Here is an 18,636-nt window from a genome sequence, read left to right on the forward strand (position 1 = left end):
AAATAATACGGTTGGGACACAAACACACCCACAAAGTCACACTGCCCTCAATTCACATCAATGTAAAAACACTGAAAACATGCAAAACCTGTGACTAAAAATAAATTCTCTCAAAACTAAAAATGTATTTTGCGTCCGCTAAGCACTCATAATCCCGTTGACTGATTCACAATTCAATCAAAGTTATAAATCTGTTAAAAGGTTAAAGTTATGATATGTCTTGTGGCAACTTATTTTGCACAGAGAAACAAAATTTCTACTGTAATCTTTATTTTATTAGTAGAGTCCCACTATATTGAAATACTATCTCATTATATTAACATTATTTTAAATAGAGTGACGGAAACGGGCTTCCATACAATATTATTTGACTTTTCAGCTATTTTTGTTATTTTTCCTTAAAAAGAGCTCATGACAGTGTTAAAACCACAAGATAACGTTTGTTGTTGTTATTATTATTATTATTATTATTATTATTATTATTATTATTATTATTATTATTATTATTATTATTAGTAGTAGTAGTAGTAGTAGTAGTAGTAGTAGTAGTAGTAGTAGTAGTGGTAATTTTAAGAAAATTTTTTCTCAGCTCAGGCCGAAGCATTTTATCGCTATCCCCTCGGCTTCCGTAGTCAGGACATTTGCGGAAGCTTATTTATAAATTTTTTTGTTTGACTGGGTGTGTCCCCGTGTCATTTATAAAAAACCTGCGCTTCAACCAGCATTCTTCATGTGATCCAAACCCTTTCTGTGGAGCACACGACAAGCGTCTGACAGTGAGTATAGTTTGTGTCATTCACTCTGTGAGACGCGACGTTTCCAGTTTCCCAGCGAAACACCCAGAAGTAATGGGGTAGAAATGCTGTCGAAACGATTTTCCTGCGCCTTTATGCGTTTAATGTTGCAGTTTTAAAGCTCTCATAGTGATAGTTTTGAACTAATTAGTAGTTTCCTCTTGCAGTTTAACATTCACGTTTATATGGCTCAGCTATTTATTGCAGTTTATGTTTTTGGAGTTTGACTTGAAAGAAGAATAAAACCTGACAATGTTCTTAATAATAACCTCTGTCTTTGTTTCGTTGTCCTCCAGGCACGATGGCAGCAGTAACTCCTCTGGCTTCAGCCAACACCAGCTTCTCTCTGGCTCTGCTCAAAAACCTGGGGGACAAAGACAACTCCGCAAACGTCTTCTTCTCTCCTTTCAGCATCTCCTCGGCTCTGGCCATGGTGTTGCTGGGAGCCAGAGGAAACACAGCCGCTCAGATGTCAGAGGTACAGCTAGTGAAACACACACTCCCCCTGTTTAAACTGTCACATTATTAGCATTCATGAGAGTGGTTTTAATTTTTATTAGCACACTAGTAACAGATTTCCTCACTTTTTGTTTTACTCAGCACCAATGAGGCAGTGCAAAAACATTAAAAGTTCAGATTTTCTGAAGTGAGGTTTTGTTAAAAGATTTTAAGGAACCACCTGCAAGGAAAAACTCTTGTTTTGTCTTCATTTATTTTTGTTGTTGTGAGCGTAGCTCAAAGTTTCTCTGAAATTGATCAATTGAGGCGGATGTTAGAGGAAAATGAAACAAGGACTCTATTAAATGGTAATGTGTATGTACTAAGCTGTGTAAGTATCTCCAAATATGCAGTTAATATGCACCACAAATTGTGTCTTTTTCGGTTTTTGGGGCAGACAGTTCCTGTTTGTAAACAGACCACGGATGCCAAAGAAACAGGAAATATCCGTTTTCTTGTGGAGGTAGTTGCCGATAAGTTAGCATCAAAGTAGGCAGGTATTAAAAGCAAAAATATCATGATGGTTTAATGTCACACAGGAAAGGAACAGGAATTAAACAATCAGCCTCTGAGTGGATAATAAACCATTAAAGGGTTCATAAAACTGCATTTGTCTGAACTATTCTTTTAAGATTAAGCATCGAGTTTGATATGGAGGGAAACCAAGCTTTGGGGAAACTCCCACTTGTCTTGTTCTCTTCCAATTAGCAGGAATTATCTGAACTATTTTTTTATGTGGGTCAAATCTGTGGTTGCATTACTATGGGAACATGATAATCACTGTAGATGTTTAACTGTGGTTATCAGGTCTCATTATGTGCAGCAGATATGCCCAACCGTTTTTATGAGCGGTCCTTCTCAAAGTTCAGTCTGCACCAACACCGACTGTCATTTTATTACAACGGCATGTTCACGTTTAGTGATGTGATTATTTAACGACTGAAGCGAAAACTTTCTGCCGCCTTTCGCTGTGCATCGTTGATTTGGCAGCGATGGAGTTCCTACTAACACTATGAGAATAAACGGAGCACTAGTTTTTATTCATTAGCGGGTTTTCCACTTTAGCAGAAAGATTCAGGGCCATTTTCCAGGAGAGGTGGCTGAATTTCAGGTGAAAGCTGATAACAGAGTGATTATGTGGCTTCTAACAAACTGGGACCGCAGAAGCCAAACCACACCCAGTTAAGTCAAGTTGGTAAATGTTAGTAAATGGGAGGAGCAGAGCCTCACCCATAATCTGCCCCGTAGCTCAGGTTAAAGAAACAACTCCATTCAGTGTAAATCAGTGTTATCATAGCAACGTGCTCACTGTAAAACTTTAAAGTGTTTTATTCCAGTCACAAATTTGTGCATTAACTTTCATTGTATATGTTTGTTTTCTTACCTGCTTGTTCAGCAATAGGGACACATTATCAATGACTTTATTAATCAGAGCAGCTAGTCTACTTGTTTTAAACTGATTTTTTTTTCCTCTTTTACATAAAGAAGCTTTTAATTTTTTCCCTTCACATCAAATAACATCCCTCCGTTGTGAAGGCTGAAGGAGGGAACTAAGGAACCAACTTAACAGGGAAAATGATAAACTCCCCATTTTATATATGTTGAAATCTCTACAATAAAGCTGAGCACTTTATTTTAGAGAACACTTCCTATTGTGCATCTAAGGTATTTCGCACTGCATGTCAGAGGTTGTTATTGAGACACTCGTTGCCATGCATGCTGCTGAGTAAGAGGGAGTGGCTGAGAGGCTGGACTGGAAAGATGAGTCGGCTGTGGAGGAATGTGTCATTTAGCTGTGAAATCCCTCGGTTTGTTGGTTCCCTGTTAGCAGGCTGACATTTACTCTGCACCAGCCACAGAAATGTTTGGATTTAGCTGCAGGAACTCTGGGACCGACCGTCACCAAACATCATGGCGAAGACTGGGAAACAGCATTTCCCAGTCTTATCTTAAATTTTAGTGATGATATTTAGAGTTCGTCAAATGCTCTGGCTATGCAAGTCTTTGTCAGTAGACCGGGTTGTGTTAACTTGCACAACCCGGTTTGAAAGATTTTTCTTCTTCTTTTTTTTTTAGATGACTCTCTCTGCAGTCAAGCTTTTCGTTGTTCCAGTGAAAAACTTCCAGCATCTGTAGAAAGATCTCTACTCAAACAGTGGAGAAAATACTATTTCAAGGCATTAAAGTCAAAAATGTAAAACACATTCTTAATACTTCTATTTAAATTTTAAAAGAAGCAATTATTCATTGAAAAAAAAAAGGATTCTTCTTAACAGTCATTACAGTTCTATCTTTGTTTGTACAGTAATTCAGCAGATGCATTCCTGGAGAACTCAGTCTGGAGCATAGCGTCTACATTTACTTTTTCTTGACACAGCGTTCAATCCAAGTTGAACTTTACTCTCTGATTAAGCTGCGTCGAATTTGATAGGAGTGGGAATTCGGAGTGGAGTCTCTCCAGGTTGTGAAAGGCGCTTTACATGATGACTCACCCTTTATTTATCCCCTGCTGTCAGCACAAGTAATCAGTCCTGCTCAGACTCTGACGAGGTTTTTTATGAGGATTTACCCTGGGCGGTCCTGAGTAGGTGCAACAAACTCTGCACTTTTCCACCTCTTATTACAAACACATTGCCTTGATGCAGACGGAGGATTAGGGCTGAGCTAAGAAAAAACTAAATTGCGAGAATAAACTCGCATGAGGATAAAGTCGTAACACTTCGAGGACGAAAAGTTGTAATTATTTTTCTTTAGCATGGCCCTAGAACTCCGTCATAAGGAAATGTGAATAAAGTTTAAAAATATTTAACTTCATTGTGCTTAAAAGCTCTCGGTCACTACGTCACTGACTCGACAGACAAAACGGTTCCAACCTGAGATCGGTCATGTCTTGCAGCTTGACAGTAAGTGTCCCAAATGTCGCCTCCAGGTTCTGTGCTTCACTAAGGCGCAAAAGGTGAAGCAAGCAGGACCTCCGCAGATGCAGATGCAACAGAAAGCTCAAACCAAACTGCCACAACAGCTGGTGAAGGTGGTAAAAGAGGATCTGTTACCTGATACCATTACTAACTAAGGGTCTGGGTGGTAACGTGGTCCGTGGAGGAGAGTTTACTTCACATTCTGCTGCCCTCTTTCTCTTTTGTCGCTCTCCTGATGCCATTTGTGGCGACGCCATTAAATAATCCAGGAAGGAAACAGAAGGTGGAAGAAGCAACTTGATCCAACATTCCAGAGTCCTTTTGTTTTTACACGATGCTGCGTTGTTAAGCTTTTTCATCTGCCGCTTCCCGTTACACTAAATGGACAAAACTCATTTCCTCTACTGGTGCAGCTGTGATAGTGGGAAATAACTACTGTGACACTGCAAAGCTGCAGTGCCAGGCCACTGGAGTGAAATGGGTTTTACTTTTGGATGCACAGTAAAGGAAAAGACGAGATCTGGAGTAAGAAATAACAACATGGTGGAGGGATGGTCTGATGTTCTGTAAGGACTTCTAATGTCTGGATCTTTGGTTTTTTATTTTAAAGGGATGAAGGGTTTAAGATATTTTGTACTTTTCTCTCTTGTGCTACATTTGGGTCTTCATGACTGATTCCTACACTCATAAACAACTTTACACCTTTTGAATTTTCCCATTTTGTTGCATTACAACCACAACTGTAGATGTACTTTATTGTGTCTGGCATTTATTTTTATTAAGCCCTCCTTTACTTTGCATATGCAAATGTGAAATGTGGTAAATAAATATATACCAAAACAATCAGCAGACATAATTCCAGGAAAAAGTGATTCTGTAGTGAAATAATTGAAAGAGCTGAGTAAATGCACATGCATGCCAAATTTAAGTTTTATTTGTAAATAAAATAAAAATAACTACATATCATTTGCCTCCACTTCTCAATTAAAGACTAGGAATAAAATACATTGAAATTTGTGGTTGTGATGTAAAGCCGTTTGTGTTTGGAGACTTTTGGTATTATGGACGGTACGGAAATGTGTCTTTTTTTCTATTAAGTGATGAGTTAAAACATACTTTTGCTACCTTTAACAGGTTCAGATAGTTTTTATAGAGTATTAAAAAAAACTTTCATCACTTAATAAACAAAATGACCATGAAAACTCTTCTTTTTTTTAAAATATTTTAGTTTTAGTCTGCTTCTTCTTCAGTAAAATCTAACTGGTTTCCTTTCATCTGCAGACCCTGAAAACCCTGGATGTGAAGGATGACCTCCACTCCAGCTTTGGCCAGCTGCTGAGTGAGCTCAACAAGTCCAACGCTCCGTATGCCCTGAATGTCGCCAACAGGCTCTACGGCGAGAAGTCCTACCAGTTTGTTCAGGTGTGACTTGGGGGTGGGAAGGGGTTTCCTTTCAGCACTAGAGTGGATGTTCCTGAGCGCGTGTGGCTTTCTGTACACGTTAAGACCGACTGAATGAGGGCAGAAAAGCGGAACGCCGCATAATCCATGACACATGCATCTACATTCGCTTGCTTTTGTTTCAGGATTACCTTGCGAGCACTAAGAAGCACTACCAGGCAGAACTGGAGACCGTGGACTTCGCCTCGAGCGCCGAGGCAGCCAGGGTCAACATCAACGGCTGGGTGGAGAAGCAGACGCAAGGTGGATCTCACACACACACACCCTCCCCCCCGCCCCCCCATGTGTCACTAAGCCTTTAAAATGTCTTCATCAAACATTAAAACGATGAATTCATCATTTTTATGTGAACAAATGAAATTAAAAAGACAAATTAATACGCAGCAGGAAATGGATCTGTTCATTTAAAATGTTCAAAAACAGGAAAAAAGTTTTAGCTTTTTTTTTTATTCCCCTCCACTTTGCAATATTTAGTCATCATGATCCTCAGATTACTTTTTTCTTATTTGATTCAACTTCAGCAAACAAATTTTTATGCACAAATTTGTTTAAACCACACAAGAGACATACTGCTGTCTTGTATGGTTTATTTGCTTATTTATTTAAGTCAATAAATAAGTTTGACTGATTTTTCTTTTTTTAGGTGGTAATTTGTGCTATTTTTGTTTAATTTGTCTCCTACATGTTTAATTATTTACTTTTAATAATTTTGAATTCATTTTTTTTCTTATTGCCTCTTATTTTATTATATATATATATATATATATATATATATATATATATATATATATATATATATATATATAATCTAATTGTTTAATTAATGTGCTAATTTTTTTGTTTTACCTGTTTATTTGCATTGTTTCTCACCAGGTAAAATTAAGGATATCCTGGCCCAGGACGCAGTGAACTCGATGACCCGGCTGGTGCTGGTCAACGCCATCTACTTCAAAGGTCACTGGGACAAGCAGTTTAAGGTGGACGCCACCCGCGACACTCAGTTCAGCGTCAACAAGGTAACACTGCCGTCCTGCAACCTGACCTCTGTCAGTGTGGAGAAAAAAAACAACTCATCAGCTAAAACGCAGACTGAATGTTAGTTTCCTTTAGCAAACAAAAAGCGTATTAGAAGCTAAACGCTGCTTTTCTATGTTTGGTTCTGGTTCTGGGGCTGCAGAGCAGAACCAGAACAGCAGCAGATTTTTAATGTATTTTTGTGGCAACACTTTCAGGGATTAATAATCTTGTTGACCTACATAAACATTGTATGATCCCTATATCTTATGTAAGCATAATCAATAACTTTTTACTGATTTCTGCATGTACACAATTTTGTTATGTCTCCTTTTTTTTTTTTTTTTAGAATGAGAAAAAGCCAGTGAAGATGATGCACATGAAATCAAAGTTTCCCCTGACCTACATCTCAGAAGTCAACTGCCAGGTAACTGCAGAGATTCACAGCTCAGGTGGGAGAATCTACAACCATCATCCAGATGACATTGTTAAAAAAGACAACCTGTTTTACAGATCCTGGAGATGCCGTACAAAGGGAAGGAGCTGAGCATGCTCATCTTTTTACCCAACAGCGTGGAGGGTACGACTGGTCTGGAGAAGGTGGGTACTTAATCCTGTAAAGCCCAAAAAACGACGTGCAAAATGAGTCCAAGGAATTGACTTTATTTGTGTCCAACCTCAAGCTGGAGCAGACGCTGACGTACGAGAAGTTCATGGATTGGACCAATCCAAACATGATGGATATGATCGAGGTCCAGGTGGGCCTGCCTCGGTTCAAGCTGGAGGAGAAATACGACATGAAGGCCGTCCTGATGAGCATGGGCATGGTGGACGCCTTTGACCAGGCAAATAGCGACTTTTCCGGTAGGACGCGTTTCCAGATAGTTTTTTTCCGTCTCGTTCTCTGTATCTTTCTTTTACCATCTAAACATTTCGGTCCCTCTCTGCTCCGACAGGCATGTCCCCGGCCAACGACTTGTTTGTGTCTGAGGTTTACCACAAGGCCTTCGTGGAAGTCAATGAGGAGGGAACCGAGGCCGCCGCTGCCACCGCCGCCGTCATGATGCTGCGCTGCGCCATGATCCCCGCCACCTTCATCGCAGACCACCCCTTCCTCTTCTTCATCCGACACAACCACTCCAAGAGCGTTCTCTTCGCTGGCCGCTACTGCTCGCCTGTGTGAGGTCGTTTAGTGTGACGTGTCTGAACAGGAGGGAGGTTACATCAAAATGGATCGGAGTGAGGGAGAGGAGTTGGTGTAGAGTTCCCTCTCGCTATTCCCACCTCAGGTTTCCATCCGGTAGATTTAACACCGCTGTGTACAAGTTGGGTTTTACCTCTTCTCTATGTGCCTTGCTAAAGTTTCTTCCACTGTTAAACCTGACATCCTTTGCGAGTGTATTTGTTCATGTATGTAATGCCTTAAAGCCCTGTTTGCTGCAGCTGGTTTAACTTATAATGTGTCCTTTTAAAAACTTGGCCTTTTAAAAATTTTACCTAATGCAAAATGGCAGCATAATTGCAACATTCTTGGCACTTTATCTTCACAAGCATTGGAATAAATAATCGCTTCACACTTGATGCAGAACCAAAAGGAGAAGAGAGACTACATGAAGCTTTTGCTGGTATCAGATCTGTAAATCTTCGTATTGCACCCCTGAACTCCCACATGAGGAATAAAAGTGAAACTTTCAAATTTGCTGTCTTGTGTGGTTTATTTGCATCCAGAACTTCTGGGATTTGGGTTAGATAATTGAGCTAATTTCAATGTGCAGGCTGAAGTTGCATTGTTAGCTATTCATCTGTGTTAAGCAGCTATGGCAGTGTTGGCTTAGTTTAATGTCTGAATATGTATTATTGTACTATTGATACATTATAGTCATTTTGTTTTAGTTTTACAAACTAATTGGAAACAAGTTATGAATAAAGCCACAAAATCACCAAAATGGATTGTTTCCAATTCAAGTGTTAGCTAGCTGTCTATTTTTGTAAAGAAACGCATTGAAGGCAGCATATGATATCAAAGTTCTTTTCTTGCCACTGGAAAGGGACAGTGTGTAATTCTCACTGTGAAATCACCTAATATAACAAAAAAAATTGAAAAGGTACATTTTTGTGCGCCTTTTTGTCCCAGTTCATGCCTTCTAACCCAAACAAACAAATCTGTGTGTGCTTTAATTTTAAGGATACATATTTTAGTGGAAAAAATACAGCCATGGACAGAATCTTTAAAATTTGAAAATTAAGAACAAAATAAATTCAAATCTGCCACAATAACAAAGAACTAAGCAAAATTTAGAATAAATGCTACAGAAAAATAGGTACATTTAAATCAACTCAACAATTTCCAAAAGAAAACGTATTTGATAAGATTATGATGTGGGGTATAAATCATAATTGTGATGGCGGACCAGAGGTGAAATTGTGCAGCTATTTAAAGTTATGGAGTAAAATCTATGTTGTAGTACTTCCCCAGTCCAGAAGGTGGCAGCAGAGCAGTCAACGGGTTTCTAAAGTTTCAGGAAGAAGACGTTGTTTACATCCCTCAGACTTCCGGGTTGTCTGTAGCTGTGGCTATTCATTACTGCTAAATAGAATGAATTTGTCTGGCTGCTGATGGAGACACTTGTTTCTAAGCTCCCCGACAAACATGTCCTCTTCCCGGCCTCCTTTGCTCTCCGACTGGCTTTGGTAGCTTATGGAGACTACCAGGACAGAGCTATGGTAGTGAAGTACACGGATATAGACTACCATGTGTTCACAGATGCTGCCAGGTTCATCACACAGGTATCTCCTACCCTTTTATCAGCTCCTTTTAAGAATGACAAAACTCAAAGCTAAGGAGCAAGTTTTATTGCCTTTTTTCTGTTTTGCTTCGCGGATTTGAATCAACTGCATTCCATATTATTTCTAAAAAAAATAGTAAAACATTGAAAATTTTAAGCAAAGCTAAAAACGTTTATTCTCACTTTATAAGATATAAAATATGTATGCATTTTGTTCCTTTAGAGTACTTAGCATGACATAACTCAGAAGTTCCCAAACTGTGTGGGCGCCCCCCCTGCCGTGCCATTGCAGGGGGGGCGCTGGAAGCCGTCTGGATGCGCATACAGCGCATACAGCGCTGGGTAAAAACCCAGAATGGCCAACTCTCTGTTATTCCTCTGTCAATTTGATACAGTAGGGACTTCCACACTTCCCATATCTGTGTCCTCTGTCACTTTTATCATTAGTTAACTGTTTAATCCGTTGTTAACTTGTGTCAGAAAATATTTGAAAACCATTGCGGGGGCGCAGGAGAAAAAGTTTGGGAACCACTGCCATAACTTAACTTTCTGCCTCACTTATCATACCTACCACCAGGTGTCAGCAGAGGACGACAATGTATTCCAATTTGTATGTCAAAGATTGTAATATTGTGGCTGTTTAAATGAAACTCGCTTTTCCCCCCGTTAATTTTATGAACAGAAATGTTTGTGTTGTGTTTTTGGACAGGGCGAGTCTCCGTACAACAGGTCGACCTACCGCTACACCCCTCTGCTGGCCTGGCTTCTCACCCCAAACATCTACGTCGGCATGGTGTTTGGAAAGCTCCTCTTCATTTTATGTGACGTGCTGTCAGGACTGCTCATCTACAGAACTCTGTGTTTGAGAGGTCTAGACTGCAAGGTTTGACCCGCCAACATCTTTTTTTTTTTGTTTGTTTTTTTAATTCTTTGATTTCTGCTTGTTTAGATGAGAAAAATGTTATTCGTTCCCTTACGTTTATTTTTAGACTGCAACCTCTGTGTGTTCTCTTTGGCTTCTCAACCCTCTGCCGATGGGAGTGTCGAGTCGGGGGAACGCTGAATCCATCCTGGCAGCTCTGGTGCTCGGGACTTTGCTTTGTATGGAAGGTAGGGCTACAACTAACGATTATTTGAGTAATTGATTGTTATATCGATTATTCTGGCTTGCTCTGTTATTAAGTGCTTAATAACAGAGCAATAATTCTGACTAATTTTGACTAATTAGTCAGAATTAGTCAGAATAATCTAAAAACAAATGTAGCAAAATGTGCTAAAAACAATTAGCACATTATGCTCATTTTTCATTTAACCGCTTAAGTATTTTTAGACAATATTAAAGATACATTAGAAGATTAAAATAAACACATATTTAAAAAAAAAATAAGAACATAAACATTTTACTGTCTTTAATGCAATAACATGGGATTCCTTTAGTGTACGTTTGATCAATTGTTTCATACTTTTTACTTCTAACATCAAAATGTGAAAACTTTATGCATGACTTAACATTAGTACAATGTAGCAAAAAGTGCTTAATAACAGAGCAATTGTTTTTTCTTTTGCTTAATTTAAACCAGGTTGAGTTAAACATATGGCACTTGAGTTCTGGGTAGAACATATTTACTGAACATTTTTTTTTTTATATATATATCTTAAATGCAACTTTTTGTACAAGTTTGGCTTAATTACTGCTCTGAGTGCGTTGTTCTTTCAGGAAATTGCATTTAACCTTGTTTGTATACTTCAGTTAAAGATTAATTGATTTCTAATTTAGTTGGGGTTTATTTCAATAATTGATTAATCACTAGTAAGACGATTAATCCAACTTCAACCCTTACGAATAGTAAGGAGTCTATGAACCCTCTTGGAGTTTAATGCCTCCATAAAGACTTGTTGGATGTCACTGCTGCTGTCATGTTATCTCCGCAATCATGTGCTGATGCATTTTTTTTTTCCTTTTAGCCAGACATCTGGTGTGGGCAGCCGTGCTCTACGGCCTGTCGGTTCATATGAAGATCTATCCCATAACGTATGCCCTGCCCATTGCTCTGACCCTGAGAGCGCCGGAGGCCAGATCAGCGGAAGGCAAACCGACGCGGACGTGGAAGAAGTGTGTCCTATTTCTCAGAAGTTTCCTGAGCCGCGACCTGATCCTCTTCGGAATTGTGGCCGGAGGAGTTTTCTCTGTGTTCACGGCACTCTTCTATTACATGTGAGGCAAACACATTTGATTTAGTCACTTCTCTCCAGAATGTTGTGTATGGCATAGTTTCTTTTTATATACTTCATAGTACAAGCATTGTTCTGCATCATCTGATGTTAGAAGTTGTAAAAAAAAAAAAGGGGGCAGAAAAACAGAAGTTATGATTCTTATGACTCCTCTGCTGTGGATGCAGGTATGGCTGGTCGTTTCTTCATGAGACGTACTTGTACCACTTGACAAGAAGGGACATCAAGCACAACTTTTCCCCGTACTTCTACATGCTCTACCTTACTGCAGGTACTCATCAGACTAGGCGTGGTGGTGGTGGTGGTGGTGGGGGGAGCAGTTCTTATTCTGGTCTGGGCTTATGAGAAAATAGGAGCTAAATCCAGGCAGTTTTTTCTTTTCAAGTTTAACAGTGAATAAACGAACGTGTGGTGCAGGTGTGTACAATATCTTTGGTTCATTCTTTTGCCTTTCTTGCTTTCAGACAGCAGGGGGAGCCAGTGGCTCGGCCTGGTGGCCTTTCTGCCGCAGCTGGTCCTGCTGTTGGTGGCATCCTGGAGCTTTCACCATGACCTGGCCTTTGCCTGTTTCCTCAACACAGCCATCTTCGTCTCCTTCAACAAAGTGTGCACTTCACAGGTAACACAAGTCATAGACCACTCATAGGATGTATCCTTAAGTCAGGGTTCCTAAGCAGTATTGTATGTCTGATGAAGTATGGAAACAAAATTTTTTTAAAATATTAAATATAAAATAAAATTTAAATGTTTATATATGTAAATTTTAAAATATTTTTTAAGATTTTAAATTTTTTTATATGCTTTTATAGACAAAAGTTTAATATTTCTTAATAAAATTAACTATTGTTTTTTTTTCAATAACATCTTTATCTTTTATTTGTCACGTCCTACCTTAATGTTTTTTTAATGTTGCCCATCAGTATTATGTTTCCGGACGCAACAACTAAATGCATGTTCAGTCGTATAGCCGAAATAAAACCCGGGTCGGGTTAAAAAGACGAACAAAACACTGGCTATTGCTTTGCTTTTGCAACAGGATAAAATGACCAATGCTCAAAAATTATACCTTTTTTTCTCTTAATGTCTAGAATGTTGAAAAAAAGAACTCAAGTAAAAAAAAATGTCTAAAAATGTATGGGTTTAATATAATGTATGTTGTTAAAATGTTGTTAAAAGGTAAATGTGGGCTTTTTAATTAGCCTTGTGAAAATTGAATATACTGTTTGTTTTTTTAAATGGAGAGTTTGCATTAAAAGAGTTACTACTAATCAGCTCTGCTTGCTTTACCACTAAATGTGAACCTGTGTCTGTGTTTTTATTTTTTATAGAATAATTTTATTACTTCTTTATTATTATTATTATTATTATTATTATTATTATTATTACTGCTTACTTTGCTGTTTTTTTCAGCACTTTAGTGCAGCTGATGTTTTTAAAGTGCTTCATAATTAAGATGACGTTGACATACATTTTTATATTAATTCTCAGATATTTGGGGTATTTCTTCCTTGGACTGTGATTTGCTTGCTTACTTTTCAACTGAATGGTTAGGGTTGTACACCTTAAAGTAAATGAAGGGAATTGGAACATTTTCAACAAAACCATTGTTGAATTAATTCATTGTGCATCAAACACATCCTAAAATCCACCAAAAATCATGTGGATTTTCAGGAAGGTTCTTTAATGTTTTTGTCCTGTAGTTTATGTGACAAATATTTTTAGCCCTGCTGTAACAGAGAGTAAATCATATTGATTAACAGATCCTGACTGGTTTCTGTTTCCAGTACTTCCTGTGGTACCTGTGCTTGCTGCCTCTGGTCATCCCACACCTGACTCTGTCAGTGAAACAGGGTCTGGGTTTGCTGCTGCTCTGGTTCGCCGGACAGGTAATTCACCTTCACGTTATTTATGTTACTGTTGGGACAATTCATATCAACTCTCGTAGCTCTGGCCATCTGAAATTAATATTTTTTATTGGGGGTGAGGGCTTTCTCTCATTTTCAACAAACTTACACAACGAGTACAAGCTGTCATTGATAATCAACATGCTTTGAAAATAGATTAGTTGTGCTTCTTCTTCTGTGCTTCATCGGGTTTTCTCCCTACACAGGCTCTCTGGTTGGCCCCTGCCTACTTCCTGGAGTTTGAAGGCGTCAACACTTTTGTCCTGGTCTGGCTCGCCGGATTGCTGTTCTTGGTCGTCAACTGTTTCATCTTGATTCAAATCATAACGCATTACAAACCCAAACCCGCTTCACAGAGACTGAAGGCCGAGTGACACTCCATTGGGCTGGAACAGGAACATTTACACTGCAAAAACACTAAATATTACCAAGTATTTTTGGTCCTGTTTCTAGTGGAAATATCTTGGTGCACTTGAAATATTCTGATAGTATTATGACTTTATTCTTTAATTTGTTCTATTATAGCCCTGGTACTCCATCATCTATTGACAGTAGAAACTAGACCAAAAATACTTGGTTAAGTTGTAATATTTTTGCACATATTAAACTTTCCAACCAGGACTCAAGCAAAGAAGACATTTGTATTTTGCTCAGTTTCTCTCAACTGTCTTTTCATAGACTTCCTTCACTATAATCTAAATCATGTTGTCAGAGATCAGTCATATATTGTATAAAAGCCTCAGCTGGATTATCAGTTATCCTGAGTTAAACCCTTGGATTACATGCTTATGTTGGCAGGCCGAAGCACTTAGATTCACAGCGATGCACAGACTGTAAACAATTATCACTCTGCTTTGTGTGGCCTAAAATCTTTGACTGTTTGCCCCCAAAATAACAGGAATTAGCAGATTTTCCTAACCTGTTGTTGGGAACAAAATACAGATTATAGACCTGGTGTTAGAGAATTTCCCTCTGTCTTCTTGTAAACTGAGCTCCAGGGCTAACTTAGAAGCTAGTTTTATGCTGGAGTTGTTTTACTTTGCATAGGCCTTAATACTGCTGCTCACTTGTAGTTCTTGAACAAGGAGGGGCGCTGTGCAGACCGGATTAAGTTCAGGTAAATCTGAGCTAAATCGTGTCATGGTGACCTGGATTCTGACCTATCAGCCGCGCTTTGCTTTTCCACAAACTCTTAATAACATTCAGATGATATCCCCCCTGCAAACACATATAATTCAAGGCAAGTGTCCCAGTTCATGTCAATGGGTGGCGGATAATGTTGATCAGAACAAGCTTCGCTCAGCTGCAGTTCACAGTTTTCACCACTAGGCTGAAGCATTTGCCAGCGAAACGGAGCTCGGGCGTTTGTGTAAGCCGCACAGATTAATCAGTCAACTGGAGCATGAATACGACTCAAAACAAACAGTGGTTCCCTTAATCTCGCCATACTTTCTCCTCCTAATCTCACATGGAAATCATCAAAGCGTTCACTTCGGGCCCGCTGATCCGGAGAGCGTTTGCGAACGGGGACTGACACCAGGAGGATACAGTTTACGAGAAAATAATACTTGTGCTTTGCTTGTCGTCTATGGCGGAAAAGGGTTGAATTTGTGGTGTTTTTCCAAAAACGTTTATCTAAGTGACTTGGTTTGTGTGGGGCGTGCGTGTTCGGGCTGACTCACGGTCAGCTGCGGCCTGAATACCCGGTTGATGAATCACCGGGTTGCACTGAGTAACCTTTCAGCTGGCCCGCTGCCTTTGGGCCCATACCTAAACCATTTTCTTTCTTAACCGCCGTCCGTCTGAATACCACAACATTCTGGATTTTATTTTTAAAAGGAATCTGTTGACTGTAACAATGGCCGGGGCCTGGCCTCCTCAAACTGCTGTTATATTTTCTAAACGAGATGCGGCGCGTTGTTAGTACTAAAGGAGTCACGAGAGGAACAACGGCTGAAGTTGCTGTTTTCACTCAGAAACAAAATCCAAAATGGCTTCCACGTGGTTATTAATATTTGCCATAACTCACTGTTGGTTTGTTCCTCAAGTCACCCCTACCCAGCCTCATGAACATGTGTTGGAGTTTACATTATGTTAAATACTTTGTTGTTTGCATTGCTAGCGCCTAGTTAGCCTTAGCTAACTAAGAAATGCTTAGTTAGCATTTCTGTTAGCAAACATGATTAAGTGGAATATTACATCGTTTTTCGATTCAAATTTCAACCTCTGTGATTGAGTAGAAGTTCCCTTAGGCTTTCTTCAATAAATAGCAAATCCTCCAAAGAGTCTGAAGTAAAGTTCTTTACATCTAGTAGAGATCACGCTAATGCTAATTTGCTAATGGTGGAGTTAATTTTTTTATTTAGCCTGTTAATGTTTTTGCTAAATTTCAAAACACTTAGTGCACTTCGCTTTCTGTAAATCAATCAAATGAAGCACTAACTAGTAGCAAGTAATTTATTTCCATTTTATGTAGACATAATATACAATGAAATGTAAATTATGCTGTTATTAGAGCACTTTGGAGGAAAGCAGCACCTGTAAAACCTTTTCATGCCTAACAGCAGGATGATTTTCCTCAAATTTTCAGTGCGAGTCCTTGGTCAGTAATATCTGACCACCAGCTCATTCTTTGTCGTCATGGTAACCAACATGCTGCCAGAACCACATGGTAGTTTTCACTGTTTTTGTCATGGCGTTGGGTTTTTAATCAGACCTCCACCACTCAGAAGAAGTAAATAATCGGTTATTTCCAGCCACACAATGTATTTTCTACGTAAATGGACTTTTGCTCTCCTTTAGGTTAGAGCTACAGCTAACCTGCTGATCCAGATTTTGGCCGATACCAAATTTTATATTTTTTATTAAAAATTCCCTAAATACAGATACAACCCTGCTAAGTTGGCAACACTGGTGTGATTATTTTTAGATTTTAGTGATGAAGTTGCTTCGGATCAGAAGGAGGGATAACTCTGATGTTGGAAAAGAGGGAAAAAGTGAATTCATCGCAATCGATAACCCCATCGCAAAATCCCATGTTTTCCTTATGCTTTGCGGCTCTAGTTTTTACTCCGCCGTCTTTTTGTATTGCATACAAAAAGCACAGCCTATACTTAACACGTTCCATTCCTGGAATATGTTCTGAACGTTGTAAAATGTTTTAAACTGCATTTTTATGAAACCACAGGAGTGGTTTTTTTTTTTGTTTTGTTTTAGTTTGGAAAATGATTTTATGGATGCAGAAATATGCTTTGGACTGGGCTTTGCGCTGATTTGCTCTAAACGCTGCACTTCTTTCTTTATCCGAGTCCGAAACTGTTGATCAGTTTCGGACTCCAGGTAGGATGAGTAAGACTCATAACCTGGTCACAGAACCAAACTAGAGGAAAACCTGAAATAACCCTCAAAGCCTTTGGATTGGCTGTTATGTGTCTAAACCTGAATTTCTCTTAAAGTGTATGGAGTATTGTAGCACTCCATACACTTGAAAATTGTTTACTACAAAAATGTAGTAAACTCCTGGAAGCGTTCGGCTCAGATGACACCAGGAAGCTAGTGTCATTAAACTACCTTTGACACAGAAGCCATTTAATGAAGACTCAAGCGGCTTAAGAAAATAAGCATTAAGGCGAGGTGCTTTGTTGATCTTCATTAACTAATTGAGGCAAACAAAGAGTTGGAGCCTTTTCAGAGGGAAGCTTCAATATTTTACTGACTTTTATATACCTTTGAAATGTCTGTTGGGTGGTATTCTTTCTTTTGATCTAATATTTTTATTCAATGTATTTTTCAAGAATATTTTTTACTCTGCAAATAAAAGCTTTAATCTAATTTTATGACTGCTTCAAAAGTTCTTATGAAGTATATTTAGTAGAAAGTTCCCACATTATGCACCAACCAAGCACACGCTTCAATGTAATTCTGTGGGATTTTTATGTGATGGAGCAACACAAAAGTTCTCCACAAATGCAAAGTGGATGGAGGAAGATTCACCATTTTTATTTTTGTAATAAAAAAAAAGTAGTTTATTAAAATCCAGCCTGTCAAAAATCACATAAGAGGTTAACTGTAATTTAATCTCCGCGTACGCATTTGTTCAATCAATCAACTTTATTCATATAAGTAGGTAGATTTGATTAAAGTGTGGTCAGTCAGCCTCCTTGACAGACAGGAAACTTTACATCAATAATAAATATTAATATAACATCATTCAAAATGTTCTGGTGCTCAATACTTTAAAACATTAGTAATTTCTTTCCCCTTCATTGTGATTACGCTCTACTTTCTGTTCCATCAACTCAAATCTCAATAAAGTAAACTATAGTTTAAAAAAATAAAAATCAGGGGATTAACCCTTTTGCTAAACACTGAATAAGTGCATTAATACCGTCTAATTATGGTTTCATATATTCAGGTTTCTAACCCTCTTGTCGCTGAGAGGGTTTGGGAAAAGAAAACAAATGTATGTATAGTTTAGTTTTTTTTTCCTCTGGTCCAACACACATACAGAAGGTTGTTGGTGTCTATGCCGAAGCGTAGAGTTATATAAATGCTCATGCAACCTTTGCACTGTAAACGTATTACTGATCTCAGCCGACTCATATACTCACAGACTGCTCGTGCCTCAGAGACACAGCTGTCAAGACGCATCAGACGTGGCTCACACCACAGCTGCCCAGAGCGCCTGCTGCTGCCTCCTGATTGGATGTCCTCTTTTCGTCGCTCCTTTCCCCTCTCAGCGTCTCTTCTCACTTCTACGTTTGTCTCACTTCATCTCCTTCTGTATCGTTGTCGATGCACAAAAGCTTGGGTAGTTCAAAGTTAAATATTCGCTCCATCGTTTATTCTTCAGCTTTACATCTTTTTTTTTTTTTTTTTACAGTAACACTATGTTTTACACTATGTTTTTGTAAAAAAAAAAAAATAAAAATAAATGTATGCCATGTGGATGAGAGCAGTGGCGAAATCCATGCCTCAGCCTAGCAGTCATGTTTTTGGACTGAGGGAGGAAGCCAGAGTACCCTGAGAG

At 38.8% G+C, this 18,636-nt stretch overlaps 2 protein-coding genes across 4 annotated transcripts; both read left to right on the plus strand.

Moving 5' to 3' along the window:
- Positions 1 to 616: 616 nt before the first annotated feature.
- On the plus strand, positions 617 to 8,381 carry LOC103482268 (leukocyte elastase inhibitor-like). 3 transcript variants are annotated; one of them, XM_081601386.1, is made up of 10 exons: positions 617 to 776; positions 1,091 to 1,272; positions 4,222 to 4,326; positions 5,492 to 5,632; positions 5,797 to 5,914; positions 6,545 to 6,687; positions 7,035 to 7,112; positions 7,199 to 7,285; positions 7,369 to 7,549; positions 7,642 to 8,381. In XM_081601386.1, exons 2-10 carry the CDS (start codon positions 1,096 to 1,098, stop codon positions 7,866 to 7,868), a joined length of 1,257 nt encoding a protein of 418 aa, XP_081457512.1. In that variant the 5' UTR covers positions 617 to 776; positions 1,091 to 1,095; the 3' UTR covers positions 7,869 to 8,381. The 3 variants fall into 3 exon arrangements, with proteins under 3 accessions (XP_081457512.1, XP_008436540.1, XP_008436541.1); XM_008438318.3 differs by having other exon boundaries at positions 4,222 to 4,323; XM_008438319.3 differs by lacking the exon at positions 4,222 to 4,326.
- A 714-nt stretch (positions 8,382 to 9,095) lies between these two features.
- Positions 9,096 to 17,443, plus strand: pigm (phosphatidylinositol glycan anchor biosynthesis, class M). The gene is made up of 8 exons (XM_008438320.3): positions 9,096 to 9,472; positions 10,181 to 10,354; positions 10,461 to 10,581; positions 11,437 to 11,686; positions 11,871 to 11,974; positions 12,168 to 12,322; positions 13,488 to 13,589; positions 13,814 to 17,443. Exons 1-8 carry the CDS (start codon positions 9,302 to 9,304, stop codon positions 13,979 to 13,981), a joined length of 1,245 nt encoding a protein of 414 aa, XP_008436542.1. The 5' UTR covers positions 9,096 to 9,301; the 3' UTR covers positions 13,982 to 17,443.
- The last annotated feature ends 1,193 nt before the right edge of the window (positions 17,444 to 18,636 follow it).

This window comes from Poecilia reticulata, chromosome 20 (assembly GCF_904066995.2).
Source record: "Poecilia reticulata chromosome 20, P_reticulata-male-v2, whole genome shotgun sequence".
Classification (NCBI taxonomy): Eukaryota; Metazoa; Chordata; class Actinopteri; order Cyprinodontiformes; family Poeciliidae; genus Poecilia; species Poecilia reticulata.

What these genes read in the sequence shown, in the direction of transcription:
- LOC103482268 (XM_081601386.1), top strand. Translation starts at nt 1,096, where the DNA reads ATGGCAGCAGTAACTCCTCTGGCTTCAGCCAACACCAGCTTCTCTCTG. An exon ending in CACAACAGCTGGTGAAGGTG is followed by an intron (nt 4,327 to 5,491) that starts GTAAAAGAGGAT and finishes TTTCATCTGCAG; the next exon opens with ACCCTGAAAACCCTGGATGT. An exon ending in CTCAGTTCAGCGTCAACAAG is followed by an intron (nt 6,688 to 7,034) that starts GTAACACTGCCG and finishes TTTTTTTTTTAG; the next exon opens with AATGAGAAAAAGCCAGTGAA.
- pigm (XM_008438320.3), top strand. Translation starts at nt 9,302, where the DNA reads ATGGAGACACTTGTTTCTAAGCTCCCCGACAAACATGTCCTCTTCCCG. An exon ending in ACGGCACTCTTCTATTACAT is followed by an intron (nt 11,687 to 11,870) that starts GTGAGGCAAACA and finishes CTGTGGATGCAG; the next exon opens with GTATGGCTGGTCGTTTCTTC. An exon ending in TGCTCTGGTTCGCCGGACAG is followed by an intron (nt 13,590 to 13,813) that starts GTAATTCACCTT and finishes CTCCCTACACAG; the next exon opens with GCTCTCTGGTTGGCCCCTGC.